Source organism: Typopeltis vanoorti, chromosome 2 (genome assembly GCF_054136105.1).
Source record: "Typopeltis vanoorti isolate ZY-2024b chromosome 2, IOZ_Tvanoo_1.0, whole genome shotgun sequence".
NCBI lineage: Eukaryota > Metazoa > Arthropoda > Arachnida > Uropygi > Thelyphonidae > Typopeltis > Typopeltis vanoorti.
In genome coordinates, this window is record NC_143550.1 from 182545080 (window position 1) to 182563127 (window position 18048).

General features: G+C 36.3%; 1 protein-coding gene across 1 annotated transcript in view; it reads right to left on the bottom strand.

Moving 5' to 3' along the window:
- LOC150109712 (vesicle-fusing ATPase 2-like) overlaps positions 1–18048 on the bottom strand; it is a 408246-nt gene that overhangs the window by 211920 nt on the left and 178278 nt on the right. Inside the window, exon 9 of the mRNA XM_090403040.1 lies at positions 9177–9376. Within this exon, the coding sequence (XP_090259166.1) occupies positions 9177–9376 (200 nt within the window). The remainder of the gene's footprint in view (positions 1–9176; positions 9377–18048) is intronic.

Consider the following 18048-nt stretch of genomic DNA (forward strand, 5'->3'; position numbering starts at 1 on the left):
GTTAGTAATGATGTAATTTTTTCATGTAGTACTGTCATATCCTGTACACCCCTTGAGGGTACATGGCAGGAATTTGATGATGATGATGATGAAAGCAGGAGTTAGAAGTAAAACAGCAGATCAAAGACAACAGACACTGATATATGAGTCTTTTAAGAAAAAGTAGAGGAAATTAATAGATGTATCATGGGTAGAATCATATGAAAAATGAATATGTCAGGAAAATATATGGTTAGAATTCAAGAGTCTACTCAAGAAAATGACTAGCGCTAGTCTAAGAATGCATTGGTCACGAAAGAGTCAGTTGTGTGATGGAGTTAAAAGACCAAAATATAAGATCTGATAATACTGCAACCATGACAAATAACATACAGCAGCCCCCCCCCCCCCCCCATATCCATGGAGTATGGTTCCATCGTCTTCCACAGATACCTGAAACCGTGGATAGTAGTGAACCATTAGCGAGTCCCAGATTTTTGCACATATATAGCAAAATTGACAAATTATTAGTAAATTGACTTAGCCTCACGCCCTAGGACTGTAGGGTTCTTCAGTGAATATGTCATCATCATCATCATGTACCCTCAAGGGGTGTACAGGATATGATAGTACTACATGAAAAAAATTACATCATTATTAATTTCCTATCTACAATTTTCCTCCAAATCAGTCTGTTACTTGTCAAGACTCCAACATTATCAGATCTTATATTTCTATCGTCTAAAGCACTTTGTATCGTATCAATCCACCTATATCTTGGCCTTCCTCTAGGTCGTTTTGCTGCCACCCTGGCAGAGAACACTTGTTTTGCTAATCTTTCCTCGCCCATTCTATTTAAGTGACCATACCACCTGAGATTTTTAACTCTGGTGATGTTGAGTTGGGGTTTATTTTCAGATTTGTTCCAGTAGCTGACTTTTCGCTGTTCGCCCTGGTTCCCTGGCGAAAACAACGGGGGCCTTGTTTAACCGGGACGCCCCAGTCGGCATGAAATTTTGTCATGTTGTACCATCATTCTATATTTTGGTTTAACCAATAAGAATACAATTTGGTCGGCTAAATCCCAAATTGCCAGCCCATCCTCGTCCGTTCAGTATCCAAGTAGATACCCAACAGGGTGCACCACGAGAAGATGAGGATTGGACATTAGGTCAGAAGCCCTGGTCGGTTCTCCGCATTCCTTTAAAGGCTATGTGGAGGTCTCCTCTCAGTTATACAGCTTTGACCCTTAAGCACCCCGTGAATATGTGAATGTTATGTAGTTAATATATAATGTATACACTAAATTGTATGGCTAAATAAATAATAATAAAAAGAGTTTTTTTTATTAAATTAGGTAGTTTCTAGACTACCACTTCACCCGTACTATCCAGGGATGCTATCTACCACATTGGGGCACACATTTCATTGCTCCTCGATAATAATATTACATATTTATTTAAAATTATCATGAAACAATTTTTATGTCTTTAGAATCTATGAGGAGCAATGGAATGTGTGCCCAAATGCGGTAGAAAGTACCCCTGAGTAGTACGGGTGAAGTGACAAACCAAAAAAATTGCCATATTCAATAAAACTTATCTTTAGACAAATAAAATTTAACCCACATAATAATTATGTAGAACGAAATGAGAAAATATGCTAATGAAAATGTAATTGTTAATTAAATTTTAACATTTTTATTCTTATCAGGAGGAATCAACTGAGATCAGAACACCCCGTTGTGTTCAGCTACATATTTATTCATTTTCTGAATCTTTGGCAGTCGGCTGCTTGCTTGCCTACTGAGCAAATGATGTGGATGGCTGAGGATCATCGATAGTAGAAGCTTTGTCAACTTTTTTAAAAAACATTGTTATTGGAAGCTGCTGTTTTTGTCTCTTCAATTCAATAAACAGGTTCTGAAAAAGGTCCCAAAGCGTCTGTTATTGTGCGAATAATTTTTATTGGAGGAAAACTGTTGACAGGAAGTTATTCATACTGTAAACCTAATTATATAGTCCTATAATATCTTGTATATCACTTGAAGGTATGCACATCAGGAATTTGATGTCGATGATTATTTAAGTCAAATGTGAATAGTTTAATTCCTCTTTCTCAATGCAATACACCTCTAATAATATACTCTAAGTTCTACAGCCTTTTTTCTTTTTTTTTTTTGTAAGCTGAGTAAAAGACAATATAATATATGAGGTATGAAATGAAATGGTTCATACATGTACATATAAACTCTTTCCATTCAATATGTATATATATATATATATATATATAGGTAACCCTCGTATAACGCATTAAAACACAACACGGTCTACAAATTGTAGTATCCCTTGTTCAACAAGGTACTTATACAACACGGTTTCGATAGAAGATGGTCTACAAACTGTAGTAACCCATTATCTTTTCATATATTTTTCAACACACAACTTAAAAATCAAATTTTATCTTCATTAAATTTGCATCTGCCTGTATCGTGCATGTAGTTATAAGTAGCGAATTTAAATTAGGGGAAATACTTTAGCACACATGCACGTCAACTGTTTACCATACAAAGTGCTTATTGTTGAAAATTGCCTTCGTTTTCTGACAGGAAAGTGCATTAAAATTCATAAGTGTATTAATCTCAAGCTCAGCACTTTATTTTTTGGCGAGTTACATACAATATATAATGCTTTTTTTTAATGTAAAAAATTAATTTTTATAGTAATCGCCACTTAGAGTGCTTTCGCGATATGGTTGAAAATGAAATTAGTGAATTCAATGATGAGAAAAGAGAATTAAATGAGCAGGAACTGGTACAATTAATAGATGATGTCGAACCAAATGACAGAGAAAGTTCTGCCAGAGATTCTGATTGTAATGAATAAATTAAAGAATTCAATTTAAAGAAATTAGCAGGAGGATTGAACTTCACAAGGAAGTTATTTTATGGATAATGATCTCTCAAGGGAGCACTCCGGAAAATTCACAAGGGATATTTGTTTAACTCTGTATTATGAACTTAATAAAAAATTGCAGCATAGTGGTAAGCAAGGTCTTATTACTGACTTCTCGATAACTAAATCACCTTAAGTATGCTATGAGAATTACACAAATGATGTCTGAGGGGTGCTTAAGGGTCAAAGCTGTATAACTGAGAGGAGACTTACACACAGAATTTAAAGGAATGCAGAGAATCGACCAGGGCTTCTAACCAAATGTCCAATCCTCACCTTCTCGTGGAGCACCCTGTTGCGTATCTACCTGGATGCTCAACAGGGATAATAAATGAACGAGAATGGGCTGACAATTTGGGATGTAGCCGACCAAATTGTATTCTTATAAGCTTACACCAAAATACAAAATGATGGAACAACATGACAAAATTTCATGCAGGCTGGGGCGTCACCCAGTTAAACAAGGCCCCCGTTGTTTTCGTCAGAGAACAAGGGCAAACAACGAGAAGTCAGCTTCTGAAACAAACCCTAAAACACACCCCAACTCAATATCACCAGACTTGAAGATCGGTACTATCAACATAAGAAGCCTGAATGGCAAAGAAATGGAGCTAGCTGAGGAATTAGATAAGTACCAGATCGACATAATAGGGGTGACTGAAACAAAAAAAGACAAAAACTGATGAGATCTTTCTGAGCAATAAATACAAAATGCTATATTCAGGCACTGACAACCAGGGAAAAGAAGGAGCAGCCATAGTATTCAACACTAAATACGAGGGTAATGTTCTTGAATGAGAAACTGAACAATGAGACTTATTTGTGCCTATGGTCCCAAAGAAGGCTCTAATAAGGTAGAAGTGGAAGAATTATTTTGAGGCTCTAGAGAAAGTTACTGACACAATGAAAAAGGGAAAAGTTGGTCCATGTCATCATCATCATCAAATTCCTGACATGTACCCTCAAGGGGTGTACAGGATATAATAGTACTACATGAAAAATTTACATCAACACTAACTTCCTATCTACAATTTTCCTCCAAATCAGTTTGTTATTTGTCAAGACTCCAACATTATGATATCTTATGTTTCTATCATCTAATGCACTTTGTACCGTATCAATCCATCCACCTATATCTCGGTCTTTCTCTGGGTCGTTCTGCTGCCTACCTGGCAGAGAACACCTGTTTAGCTAATCTTTCCTCACCCATTCTGTTTAAGTGACCATACCACTAGAGATTTGCTCTACTGACACATTCCTGGATGCTGACAATGTAAAATTCTTTCCTAATGTTCTAGTTTTTAATATGATATTGCCATTGATGCCATCTGTTCACGCCTATAATCTTTCTTAGGACTCTCATACCTGCGGTCTCTACTTTTTGGTCAAGTGTTTTACGTCTGACCTAGCTCTCAGATCCATAAGTTAAAACACTGTCTTGTATACAGCTAATTTAGTGTTCCGACTAATATCTCTCTTATTCCATATGAATTTATTCAATTGACTTCCTATCATACCAGCTTTGTTAATTCTATTGTCTATTTCCATATTTAATTTACCATCTTCACTAAAAATCATTCCTAAGTAACTTAGCTGAATGTTTTACTTGTTCCACAGGTTCTCCGTTCCTTGTTGGGAATCTAAATAGCAGAGTAGGAAGTGATTGCCAGACATACAAAAAATATTTTGGGAAAATTTGAAAGAGCAAAGCTAATAATAACGGCAAATACCTGTTGGATTTCTGCTCAGGACATGGCTTGGTTATTACTAACACCATGTTCCAACATAAAAATGTGCACAAATTCACATGGAGAGAAGAGGCAAAGAATAAGAAAAGTTTCATCATCATCATCATCATCATCAAATTCCTGCCATGTACCCTCAAGGGGTGTACAGGATATGACAGTACTACATGAAAAAATTACATCATTACTAACTTCCTATCTACAATTTTCCTCCAAATCAGTCTGTTACTTGTCAAGACTCCAACATTATCAGATCTTATATTTTTATCGTCTAAAGCACTTTGTACCGTATCAATCCACCTATATCTTGGTCTTCCTCTGGGTCGTTTTCCTGCCAACCTGGCAGAGAACACTTGTTTTGCTAATCTTTCCTCTCCCATTCTATTTAAGTGACCATACCATCTGAGATTAGCTCTGCTAACGCATTCCTGGATGCTGACAATGTCAAGTTCTTTCCTAATATCCTCATTTTTAATATGATATTGCCATTGATGCCATCTGTTCACGCCTCTAATCTTTCTCAGGACTCTCATATCTGCGGTCTCTAGTCTTTGGTCAAGTGTTTTACTTCTGACCCAGCTCTCAGATCCATAAGTTAAAATTGGTTTGAACACAGTCTTGTATACAGCTAATTTAGTGTTCCGACTAATTTCTTTCTTATTCCACATGAATTTATTCAATTGACTTCCCACGATACCAGCTTTGCTGATTCTGTTGTCTATTTCTATATTTAGTTTACCATCTATGAAGTGTTCGTTTTAAAGACAGTGATGATGATTGTATTATGCACTTTATTTTATTTTGCGGGGTGCTTAAGGGTCAAAGCTGTATAACTGAGAGGAGACCTCCACATAGACTTTAAAGGAATGCGGAGAACTGACCAGGACTTCTAACCTAATGTCCAATCCTCACCTTCTCGTGGTGCACCCTATTGGGTATCTACTTGGATACTGAACGGACGAGGATGGGCTGGCAATTTGAGATTTAGCCGACCAAATTGTATTCTTATTGGTTAAACCAAAATATAGAATGATGGTACAACATGACAAAATTTCATGCCGGCTGGGGCGTCGCCCGGTTAAACAAGGCCCCCGTTGTTTTCGCCAGGGAACCAGGGCGAACAGCGAAAAGTCAGCTACTGGAACAAATCTGAAAATAAACACCAACTCAACATCACCAGAGTTGAAGATCGGTACTATCAACGTAAGAAGCCTGAATGGCAAAGAAATGGAGCTAGCTGCGGAATTAGATAAGTACCAGATCGACATAATAGGGGTGACTGAAACAAAAAAGACCAAAACTGGTGAGATCTTTCTGAGCAATAAATACAAAATGTTATATTCATGCAATGACAATCAAGGAAAAGAAGGAGTAGCCATAGTATTCAACACAAAATACGAGGCTAATCTTCTTGAATGGCAGTCAGTCTCAAGTAGAGTAATGTGGGCAAATATGAGAATGGGGAACTGGACAATGAGACTTATTTGGGCTTATGGTCCCACAGAAGGTTCTGCTAAGGTAGAAGTGGAGGAATTTTTTGAGGCTTTAGAAAAAGCAACTGACACAATGAAAAATGAAAAGTTGGTCCTTGTTGGGGATCTAAATAGCAGAGTAGGAAATGATGTGAGACATACAAAAATATTTTGGGAAAATTTGGAGAAAAGTGCAAAGCTAATAATAATGGCAAATATCTGTTGGATTTCTGCTCAGGACATGTACTGGTTATTACTAACACCATGTTCCAACATAAAAATGTGCACAAATTCACATGGAGAGAAGAGGCAAGGAATAAGAAAAGTCTCATTGACTATGTTATTGTTGATAGTGATGTTTTCTCCCTGGTGGGGGACACCAGAGTGTACAGAGGATTTGAAATTGGAAGTGATCACTATTTAGTCTTGAGCAAGATAAAATTGAATTTCATATTGAAAAGAATAACGTGTAAGAAAGTTTTAAAGCGAATAAAAGTTGAGCAGCTCTCAGATGTGAGCTGTAGACTAAAATACACAAAGATTATTGAAGAAAAAATGAAAGAGTTTGAGAACAGGAATCAAACCTTGGAGATTCAGTGGCAAACTCTGAAGAAAACATTGATTGATTCAGCCAGAGAGGCATGTGGTGAAGTTGTCTGTTAGGATAAAAAAATCAGAACTCCCTGGTGGACAAAGGAAGTTAAAGAGGCAGTGAAGGAAAAGAAGAAAGCATATCAAAAGTTCCTGTCAAATAAGTCAGCTTGTGCTCTTAGAGAATACAGAGTCAAATGCAAGAATGCTAAACACCGTTTAAACTAGCTAAACAAAAGTCATGGGAGGACTTTGGCAAGAATATAGAAAATAAATATCAAGGAGGTGGCAAAATATTCTGGAGGTTGTTGAAGAAGCTTAAGAATGGAGGAAAGAGTGCTATAAAAGGAATTAGAGATGATAAAGGTGACATGAAAACGGGAGAAAAAGATATCCTTGAAGTATGGAGTAATTACTTTGAAAAACTGCTAAATGAAACAAGCAGTGATGTCAGCACAGTGGTAAAAGACATTGACAAGGCATGCAGTCAGGAATACATATCCATACTTGAAGTAGAAAAAGCCATCAAAGGCTTGAAATGGGGAAAGGCAGCAGGAGTAGATGATATTCGACCAGAAATGCTGAAGTATGGTGGTATAAGAGTCTTACAGTGGCTGCACTGCATAGTTCAGAAAGCCTGGACAGAGGGACGAATTCCCGATGATTGGAGTAGAGCTCTCATAGTACCCATATATAAAAAGGGAAATAAAACTGAATGTGAGAATTACAGAGGTATTTCCCTACTGAGTGTTCCTGCCAAGATCTATGCAAGTATACTTGAGAAACGGTTGAGAAGAATTGTGGAAGAAAAGCTTGGTGAAGAACAAGCTGGATTCAGGCCAAATAGAGGCTGTCAGGATCAGATCTTCACTTTACGGCAAATAGTCGAGAAAGCATGGGAATATAACAAAGATCTGTATTTAAGTTTTGTCAATTTGGAAAAGGCATATGACAAGGTGCCAAGAGAGAAGCTATTCAATACGCTGCAGTTATATGGTGTCAATGGGGCATTATATCAAGCAATACTTAGTCTTTATTTGAGATGTGAGTCAGTAGTTAGAATTGAAGGAAGTACAGGAAGATGGTTTAATGTTAAATCTGGTGTGAGACAAGGATGTACATTATCCCCTCTGTTATTCATTATCTATATGGATCACATTATGAAGGAAAGTGGTATTAAACCTGATATCAAAATTGGAGATGTTAATGTCAGCTCTTTGCTTTATGCGGATGATGTTATACTTCTAAATAAATCCGCTACAAGTCTGCAAGATTCTCTGACTAAATTGAATAGCTGTTGTAATAGATATGGTATGAAGGTCAGCAATAAAAAGACAAAGACAATGAAAATAGGCAGAATCATTGAAAATGTCAACTGTGTTGTGAATGGAGAACCTGTGGAACAAGTAAAACATTTCAGCTACTTAGGTACGATATTTAGTGAAGATGGTAAATTAAATATAGAAATAGACAACAGAATCAGCAAAGCTGGTATGGTGGGAAGTCAATTGAATAAATTCATATGGATCCATAAGCTGGGTCAGAAGTAAAACACTTGACCAAAGACTAGAGACCACAGATATGAGAGTCCTGAGAAAGATTATAGGCGTGAACAAATGGCATCAATGGCAGTATCATATTAAAAACGAGGATATTAGGAAAGAACTTGACATTGTCAGCATCCAGGAATGCGTTAGCAGAGCTAATCTCAGGTGGTATGGTCACTTAAACAGAATGGGCGAGGAAAGATTAGCAAAACAAGTGTTCTCTGCCAGGTTGGCAGCAAAACGACTCAGAGGAAGACCAAGATATAGGTGGATTGATACGGTACAAAGTGCCTTAGACGATAGAAATATAAGATCTGATAACGTTGGAGTGATGACAAGTAACAGGCTGATTTGGAGGAAAATTGTAGATAGGAAATTAATAATGATGTAATTTTTTTTTTTTTTTTTTCATGTAGTACTATCATATCCTGTACACCCCTTGAGGGTACATAGCAGGAATTTGATGATGATGATGATTTTATTTTGCCTGAAACATTTATGCATTATGTGCAATGAAGTTTACGTACAATTTGTAATTTTTATAAGTTTATACTATGTATTTGTTTCATAGTTTATATATTTTCTTAACTTACATGAATTACCCAAATTAAATAAAAATATATTTTTGTTGGATATGTCATTGTTTAAAATAATCTTTAAAAAAAAAAAAAAACGATTTCACGAACCTACCCTACTTTTTCTATGTCATCTGAGTCTCGCATAACGAGATTTATATAACGCAACATTTTTATGGAACCTAATATCTGCATTATACAAGGGTTACCTGTACATATAAACATCCTAAATAATATTTCTTACTATGCATTTACACACACACACACACACACACACACACATCTAAAATATATATCTTAACTGTGTATATACCCTCTTCTCTTCTTCTTCAGCTTCAGCAAACAGCCTCCTAATATTGGCTTCTGATTCCCCAACATATTTATCTAAAATCTGAGGCCCGTTAATAATTTTGGGTTCACGAGCATTCAACATCTTTCCAATTTGACGAGCCATTAAAGTCTTTCCTGTTCCAGGGGGTCCAAAGAGTAATATACCTCGAACATGTTTTAGACCTAAAAATGCATTAGAGTCATATTAACAGAAGTTATATAAGGCATAATATTTTATAACTAAAATGCACGAATGAAAATAACCATTAGAAATCTAGGATTCCTTACCAACCTGATACACATTTAGATGTTCTTGTATAATGAAACCTATGAAATATACATAACTACAGAATAAACATGATAAACAACAACAATTTGTTATTCTTTTCTAATTTAGTTTTTTAATTCAGTTCCTATTGTTGTTCAGTAATTGTACTCATGATGTCTTATGATATACAAGATGAAATATTTACCTTACCTTTATGAACCTGTGTTTCACTCAGGATTTCTCCATGAGTGCAGGTCACAAAGATGCCTCCAATGACTTCGATATTGAACCTCTCTCTTCCATATTATACCCATAGATTTCACTAGTGGATCTTCCCATCTTGTAGGTGGTCTTCCTGCTTTTCTCTTTATTCTTGGTTGCCAGTTGAGTATTCTATATGTCCATCTGTTATCCCTGAGTCTGGCTATGTGACCTACCCATCTCATCTTGCTTTCATATACTGCAGTTACCACATCTTTTATGCCTGATCTCTTTCTCAGTTCCGTGTTTCTAACATGTTCCATTTTGCTGATGTTACAAATCCTGGGTTCTATTGCATCCTGAGTTATTCTGAGAGTTTCTTCTTCTTTTCCTGTCATGTTCCATGTTTCTGATCCATATGTGAGTGATGGAAGTATGTCACTATTAAATAGTTTTGCCTTCACAGAGATGTCAAGATTTGGATCAGTAAGTGTTTCTTTTAGTCTGTTGAATGATAGACATGCAGCTTTCTTTCTTTTTGCTAGTTCTTCAGATAAATCATTATTCATTTTTATTGTTTGTCCTAAGTAATTGTAGGAGTCAACTTGTTCTATAGGGATGTTATCAATACATAGGTGACTGTCACTTGTGTTGATGTTTTTGATCCATTTTGTTTTTTCTAGATTCATTTCTAAGCCTATCTTACTGCTGTTTGTGTATATTTTTTCACCCATTTCTTCTAGGTCTTTTGGGTTGTGGGATATCAGTACTAGATCATTGGCAAACATAAGGATTTGTAGTTTTTCACCATCTATGCTTATTCCTCTGTTTAGGTCTATTTTTTTCAGAATGTATTCTAAAGTGCTGGTAAATAGATTTGGGAAGATCACATTGCCTTGACGAACCCCTCTCTTTATATCTATATTTATAGGTTGATCAAATAGGGTTATTTGTGTGGCCTGATTTTTGTTAATTTCTTTTATTATGTGGATGTAAGTAGGATCCACATTTATTTCCAGTAAGGCACTGATGACTGCATTGTGTTCTATGGTACCAAATGCTTTTTTAAAATCAATAAAGAGGAAACATAGAGAGATTCAGTATTCTCTGCATTTTTCTGTTAGTTGTGAAATGACCTGGATATGATCTATTGTGGAGAAGCCTCTTCTGAATCCTGCCTGCTCTCTACTGGAGTTGTCTTTGAGTGTGTTTTGGATTCTGTTCAGTATTACTTTGTTCATGATTTTATATATGTGAGAGAGTAGACAAATTGGATGATAGTTTTTTATGTATTCCTTGTTTCCTTTTTTTGAATAGAAGTATGGCTTTTGAGGTCTTCCATTCTTCTGGAATCTTTTTCTTTCTTTGAAGTACCACGTGAATCTGGCAGCCAACATTTGAAAAGAATTGGTCCACCTTGTTGGATGCCTTAACATGATCAAGTCCTGAGGGTTTATCTTTACTCATTTTCTTAAGGGCATGTTCTATTTCTTCTGGAAGTACATCTGGTATACTGCTTGGTTTTGGAATGATAGGTTCTGAAACTTGGCACTTAGTTGCACAGGGATCATTATAAAAAATCTGCACAATTTCTTCTATCCTTTTTCTATTAGTATGTTTTTCTTCATTTTGATCCTGTAAAGCAGATGGAATTGACTGTTTAAAATTTAAGTCATTCTCTATGGCTGTCAGTGTGGGCAAAAGTTAATTGGTGTCAGTTTAATGTTGAGAAATGTAAAGTTATGTATTTTGGGATACACAGATAACAAGCTGTGTATCACATTGATGACACTGTACTCCAGGAAATAGATGAAGCGAGAGGTTTAGGGGTGGTGGTGGTGTAGACCAGTGCTTCCCAAACTTATGGATGCCAAGGTCCCCTTTGGAAAAATTAAAATATTTCATGGCCCACCCCAATCGAAAAAAAATCGTAACATAGACATATTATTATAATATTTATTGTATTTATATTTTCAATACAATTTATATTCAAGATTTTGCATTTGTAATCATTTTTGTGTTTCTAATCAATACCTCTGAAACTTATATGAATAAGCATATATTTACCAATATTCATTAATTGCCGAAATACACAAGAAGCAAAATTTGTGAACCAACACATATGTGTGATTTTTTTATTAAAATATAAAAAAGAAATAATAAATAATAAAAATTAAATGATGTAATATTTTTCATGTAGTACTATCATATCCTGTACACCCCTTGAGGGTACATGGCAGGAATTTGATGATGATGATGATGATGATAAAAATTAAATACATTTCTTTTAAGATTAAAAAAAATCTACTTAGTCTTAAAACATTTTAAATCTGTTTTCATTATTTTGTGGCTCCCCCTCAACAAAACTTACAGCCCCCAAGGGTGCCACGGCCCACAGTTTGGGAAGCGCTGGTGTAGACAGAGAGTTAAAGTTTAGAGGACATATTGCTAAGGTAGCCCATAAGATTACTTGGCTATTGAAGAATACATTAACAATGTAGAGATAAGGAAGTTATTTTTCTTCATAAAGCCTTGATACGCCCACATCTGCATTACTGTGCTCAAGTCTGGTCTCCTGGGTTTCTTAAGGATGAGGAAGCAGTGGAGAGTATTCAGAGGTGAGTGACAAAAATAGTGAGTGGCCTTTGGAATGCTCCTGTGAGGATAAATTGAAGATATGTGGATTGTAGAAGTTGGCTGATAGGAGAAAAAGAGGGAATATCCTATAAAATCTTTTAAGTTGTTTAAAGGATTTTATAGGATAGATGTAGGGGAAATATTTCAGCACTTCGCTAGAGGGACCAGAACAAGGGGTCATCCAGGAAGTTGAATAAAGGTGTGAGGACTAAATGTTTTGCTTGGAGAGTGGTGAATGAGTGGAATGGGTTACCAGAGTCAGTTGCGAGTGCTTTTTCTGTTAATGGGTTCAAGGAGAGGTATTATGAGAGATTGGGATTCCTGCGATGAGTCTTCGGACTCCAGGGAGGTGCCCATATAATAATAAAAAGTTTTAAAATGAACCAAAATAGAGCAGCTTTCAGAGGAGAACTGTAGACTGAAATATACAAATATTCAAGGGAAAAAAAAAAGTTTAACAAACCTTGGAGATTCAGTGGCATACCGTGAAGAAAACATTCGATAATTCAGCCAGAGAGGTACATGATGAGGTTGTCTGCAAGGAGAGAAATATTAGATGCCATGGGGGGGACCCCCTAAGGAAACTCACCAGCTGCTTTATCATCACCACTAGCAGCTTCACCTTGCACCTTAAAGTTATGTAAATTGCCCCGAGCGGCTTAAACCGAATAAACCAATCTTTACTAGTATTAAGCTCTTCACCTGCACTCGTTTCCCCCATTTCACTTTTCAATGCCTCAAACAATCTTTTCGCCTTTTCTTGAATTAACCTGAGGCTAATTGGGATACGGCATTGATGCTGGTCTTCCAGCCAAAGAACAAGAAGCCTTTCCATCTCAATCATGAGCCTACTACGTTTTTCGTAATCACAGTCGATTTCATGGGTGCCAATCCTTTCACGTGTTCAAGGATGTGAACTTTATCCTTGATAATAGTTCCGACTGTGGTACGACTTAAGTTCAACGTACGGGCATTGTTCACTGATGTTTCTCCCTTTTTTTGCCCTTTTAATAATGTCTAATTTCACTTCTAATGTAATGGCTTTCCTTTCCGTTAAAAACGAAATTTTTAACGTAATCGATTCTTTCAATACTGAGTCTGATGAAGACTTTTTTTGGATTTGAATAGTGTAATGTTCAATAAATATTAAGTAATACTTCTACCTTAGTTTTGTTATTACATTTGATTTACCTCTCCTACCTTTCAAATGTATACTGTGCCTGTTCATTTTTAACGAATTTAGACTTTTTTGTATAGATAATGCATGCTTTATCTATCGAAAAATACGGTAATATCAGTCAGATATTTTGGACCAGTCTTCCTTCTACATGACTACTAGTCCTTGTATCACTGTTGGATGTTTTAGCCCAACTCTCTTGCAGCATTAGAGTTCATCTTGGAACAGGGTTGAGATCAGGACTTCATACAGAGAAGTAATTTTTCTGCACAATCATTTTGCCCAAAACATGACAGAATAGCATCTGAAGTATGATATTGGCCCATTATCCTATTAAAAGAGACATGGTTCTATTCCATAATTGGTTAAAGAAAAAAAAAGCTATGTGTCTACATACTTGTTGAAAGAAAAATGTTAAATTTGTGAAAAGGGAAGTATATAATGATGCACGGGTTTTTTGTTTGTTTGTTTTTCCCAGATTTTCCTTTGAAGAATTTGTTATGCAGCTCACTATATTTCTGCATATCAATTAAAATAAGAGTGGAATACATTGTCATCCAATTTCTTATATGCATCCTCAAGAAATACACAGAATCCTATTAAGGTATTTCATGAAAAGTTTACATTATTACGAACTTCCTCAACAATTTTTCTCCAAATTATTCTTTTATCTGTTAGGACTCCAATATTGTCAGATCTCACATTTCTAAGACACTTAGGTGCATCAATCCACCTAAATTGTGGTCTCCCTTTGGGTATTTTTCCTGCAATCTTGGCATGATTGGCTAAACATGTTTTTTAACCTCTCCTGTGACATTATGTCCAACTGACTATACGACCTTAAATTAACTCTGCTCACACATTCCTGAATGCTAACAATGTTGAGTTCATTCAAATTAAATACACTGAATTGGGCAAAACAATCAGAAAACATATCACGGAAGATAAAGAACATTCAATTGTAAATTCATACAACAAACAATTGAATCAACAGTAGTCTCAAAAAAGTAAAACAGCAATTGATGAACAGCAATCAACAGAATGGTTGCAGTCAAACTATGGGACCATAACCAGAAATAGATATGCTATAGCAAAAAAAAAAATTCAAGAATTTTACTCAGTATTATATCAGGATGACAAATTAAATGAAGAAGAAGAAAAACTACGAAATAACAGAAATGCCACATATTCTACCAGAAGTTATGTAAAGCATCCAAAGCTTGCAAAATGGAAAAGCTGTGGGTGAAGATGGGGGTTATAGCTGAACTTTTAAAAACAGGTGGGGAAATGAACTACAAAATCATGGCAAAACTATTTACTTTGTGTCTGAAGAAAAATGAAGTACCAAGAACATGGAAGAAGAAGAAGACTAGCCTAATTTGGATACATAAAAAAAAAAAAGGTGAAGTAGAATCCTTGATGAACTAATGATCCATTGGTCTACTATTGGTGGTTTATAAAGTGTTTACAAAAATCTTGACTCATGGCTTTGTACAACTCTAGACCTAGCACAACCAAAAGAACAGGCAAGCTTTCAAAGTGGCTTTAGTACAATAGACCATATTCAAGTTGTACAACAGATTAATGAACAGTGTAATGAATATCAGTTACCATTATGTCTTGGTTTTATTGATTATGAGAAAGCTTTTGATTCAGTAAAAACTTGTGCAATACTTAAAGCATTGCAAAATCAACAAGTGAAGGAGTCATACATCAGGACCATCAAATCAGCATACGCAGCAATTCATTTCAATGGAAACATTTCTACTGTGGAAATACAGAGAGGTATAAGACAAGGTGACGCAATATCTCTGAAATTATTCACAGCATGCCTAGAAGAAATATTCAAAGTTCTTGATTGGGAAAGGAAAGGTATGAAGATAAATGGAAGATATTTAAGCCATTTACGCTTTGCAGATGACATAATTATCTTTACTTCAACTGCGCATGAATTACAGACTTGTATCCATGAACTCTAAATTGCAAGCTAAACAGTTGGCCTAAAGATAAACCTTAAGAAGACCCAAGTTATGTTCAATAGCTATGTCCAACCAGAAATAATAAAAATCAATAATGATGAAATTAAACAAGTAGATTATTACATATACTTAGGACAACAGATATCAATGGAACAAAATATCATGGAGGCTTATATGGAAAGCATTTGGAAAATTACATTCAATATTCAAAAGCCAACTACCATTATGCCTGAAGAGAAAAGTTTTTAACCAATGTCTTCTTCCAGTATTGACATATGGCTGAGAAACATGGACACTAAATGCAAAGGAAATTCAAAAATTAAGAACAACACAATTTAGTACGGAAAGAAGTATGTTTGATATTATAAGACTGGCTCACAAAAGGAATGCATGGATAAGAAATCAAACCAATGTCTCTGACATCATAGGAAGAGTGAAACATCTGAAGTGGCAATGGGCTGGGCATATTGCTCGAAGACAAGATCAACGATGGACAAAAAGAAGTATTGGATTGGATCCCATAAGCGGAAAAATGACCACGACACCAACCTAAATCACAGTGGATTGATGATATCATTACATTTGCAGGAGCAACATAGGAAAGGAGAACCTTTCTACACCCTCCATAAATTGAAAAATTTCATCGATTGAAATCATGTATGACACTTTCAGAAGTTTGTAAGTCTCAATCATAACACCCCTCTTTCTGTTTGCTAGTGTCTGCAGTCACAAATTCTCAATCTGTCTTCATAATTAGTATTCCACAATCCTGATATCATTTTTAACACTCTCCTTTGTACTCTTTCCAATATATCAGAATCACAATGGAAACCAGGAGACCAGACCTGCACACAATAGTCCAAGTGAGGTTTTATCAAGGCCTTGTAAAGAGGCAAAATAACATCCTTATCTTTACATATGAACATTCGTTTCAATATTGCAATCATCTTTTGAGTTGTATTTGCAATCTTTGCCAATGGACCCTGAGCTTCAACTTCCTATCTATTAACGTTCCAAGATCCCTAGCCTCATCAGTTTCTTCTACCTAATCCCACCAATATAATACAACATTGGATATCTAATCATGCCACAGTGAATGACTTTACATTTACTGACATTGAACTGACACCCATTTTCCCATGCCCACAATTCCAGCCTATTCAAATCATTCTGCAAGTACTGCATATCAGCAGCATTCCTGATTACACTATCTATCTTTGCATCATCATCAAATAACTGTATGTCACTTCTCAAATCCTTCCCAATATCATTAATGTACAGATTGAATAACAGTGGACCAAACATTGATCCTTGTAGTGCACCACTTGTTATTTTTTTAAAAAAATCTTTGTACTGGTTATGGGCAGTACTACCCTTACATCATGTCCAGACATGATATAGGCCTAAGCCTTTACAAGTGTTTCACCTTATGCCTGTTCTAGTTATCATTGCAGTCATTCTCTGGTGGCAATGCCATGCCACCAGCATGCCCTGTAGGGCCCTCAAGGAAAAAACTTTTATATCCTTCTGTGTAAGCCCATGCTGTTTTAAGTCCTTATAACTATCTGCATTCCATACGGCATGTAAAGAGATGGTGGCGCTGGTAAACCTCGGAGTTGCCCCATGCTCCTCCCATATCTTACTAACTAGATCTTGGTTATTTTTATAATAATTTACTTTATTATTATGGCTATAGGCTAGTGGGCACCCTGTTCCAACCACCTGGGCATCAACTACCCAAACGTCACCATCTCTTTTAATTACTAAGGTTGGCTTACACAAACCTGCAGAGGTCCTATAATGTGGTTCCACCGCAGTCTCCCAACGATTGTTCTTAAAACGGTTGTTCAGAATGAAGACCACGGCATCATGCATCCTCATGCGGACCCCATGGGTGCAGAAGCAACACTGGGCTATGTGAGACAATGACTCACTGTAGTGGCAGCCAGCCTTACAGTTGGAGTCGTCACTATTCCCATTGAGCTGTGTGGGCTTGAGTAGGCAGGGCATTGATCCTCGTCCTGATAAGGTCAATATACTTGAACCCGGGGAGTAGTCTGGTGCCATCCCCTACCCAATCATGCTGAGGAGGCACCAGATATGACTCTTTTAAAGGAGCATCATATACAGAACAGTGCAACAGAGATGTCCATCTCTTGTGTTCTGCAGGAGCTGACTCGATGGCTGCCAATCAGCCATGCTCTTATTCATGTTGATATTGTATAACCAAACACATCACTTAAGTGGCATATATGCAAAATACTTGGTCACGTGCATTAGGCAACTATTTAAGAATGCAGCTGGTCAGTAATTATCAATAATGTTGATCACAATGGGAAAAAACAAAGGATCTTTCAGAGTTCAATACAGGGCTTATTATGGGTGCCCATCTGGCTGGGAGCCATAATGTTGAAAACAGCAGACCTGACTGATTCCTCAAAAGGTGAAATATCCCAAGTGTTTAATCAGTAGAAAAATAAACCACATTACTTGTCTAAGAGGTGTAACTGTGGTCCTAAGAGAGTCTGTCCAAAATAAGATCTCCATCATCTGAAAAGCTTGAACAAACAAAACTTCCAGTATGCAGCAATTG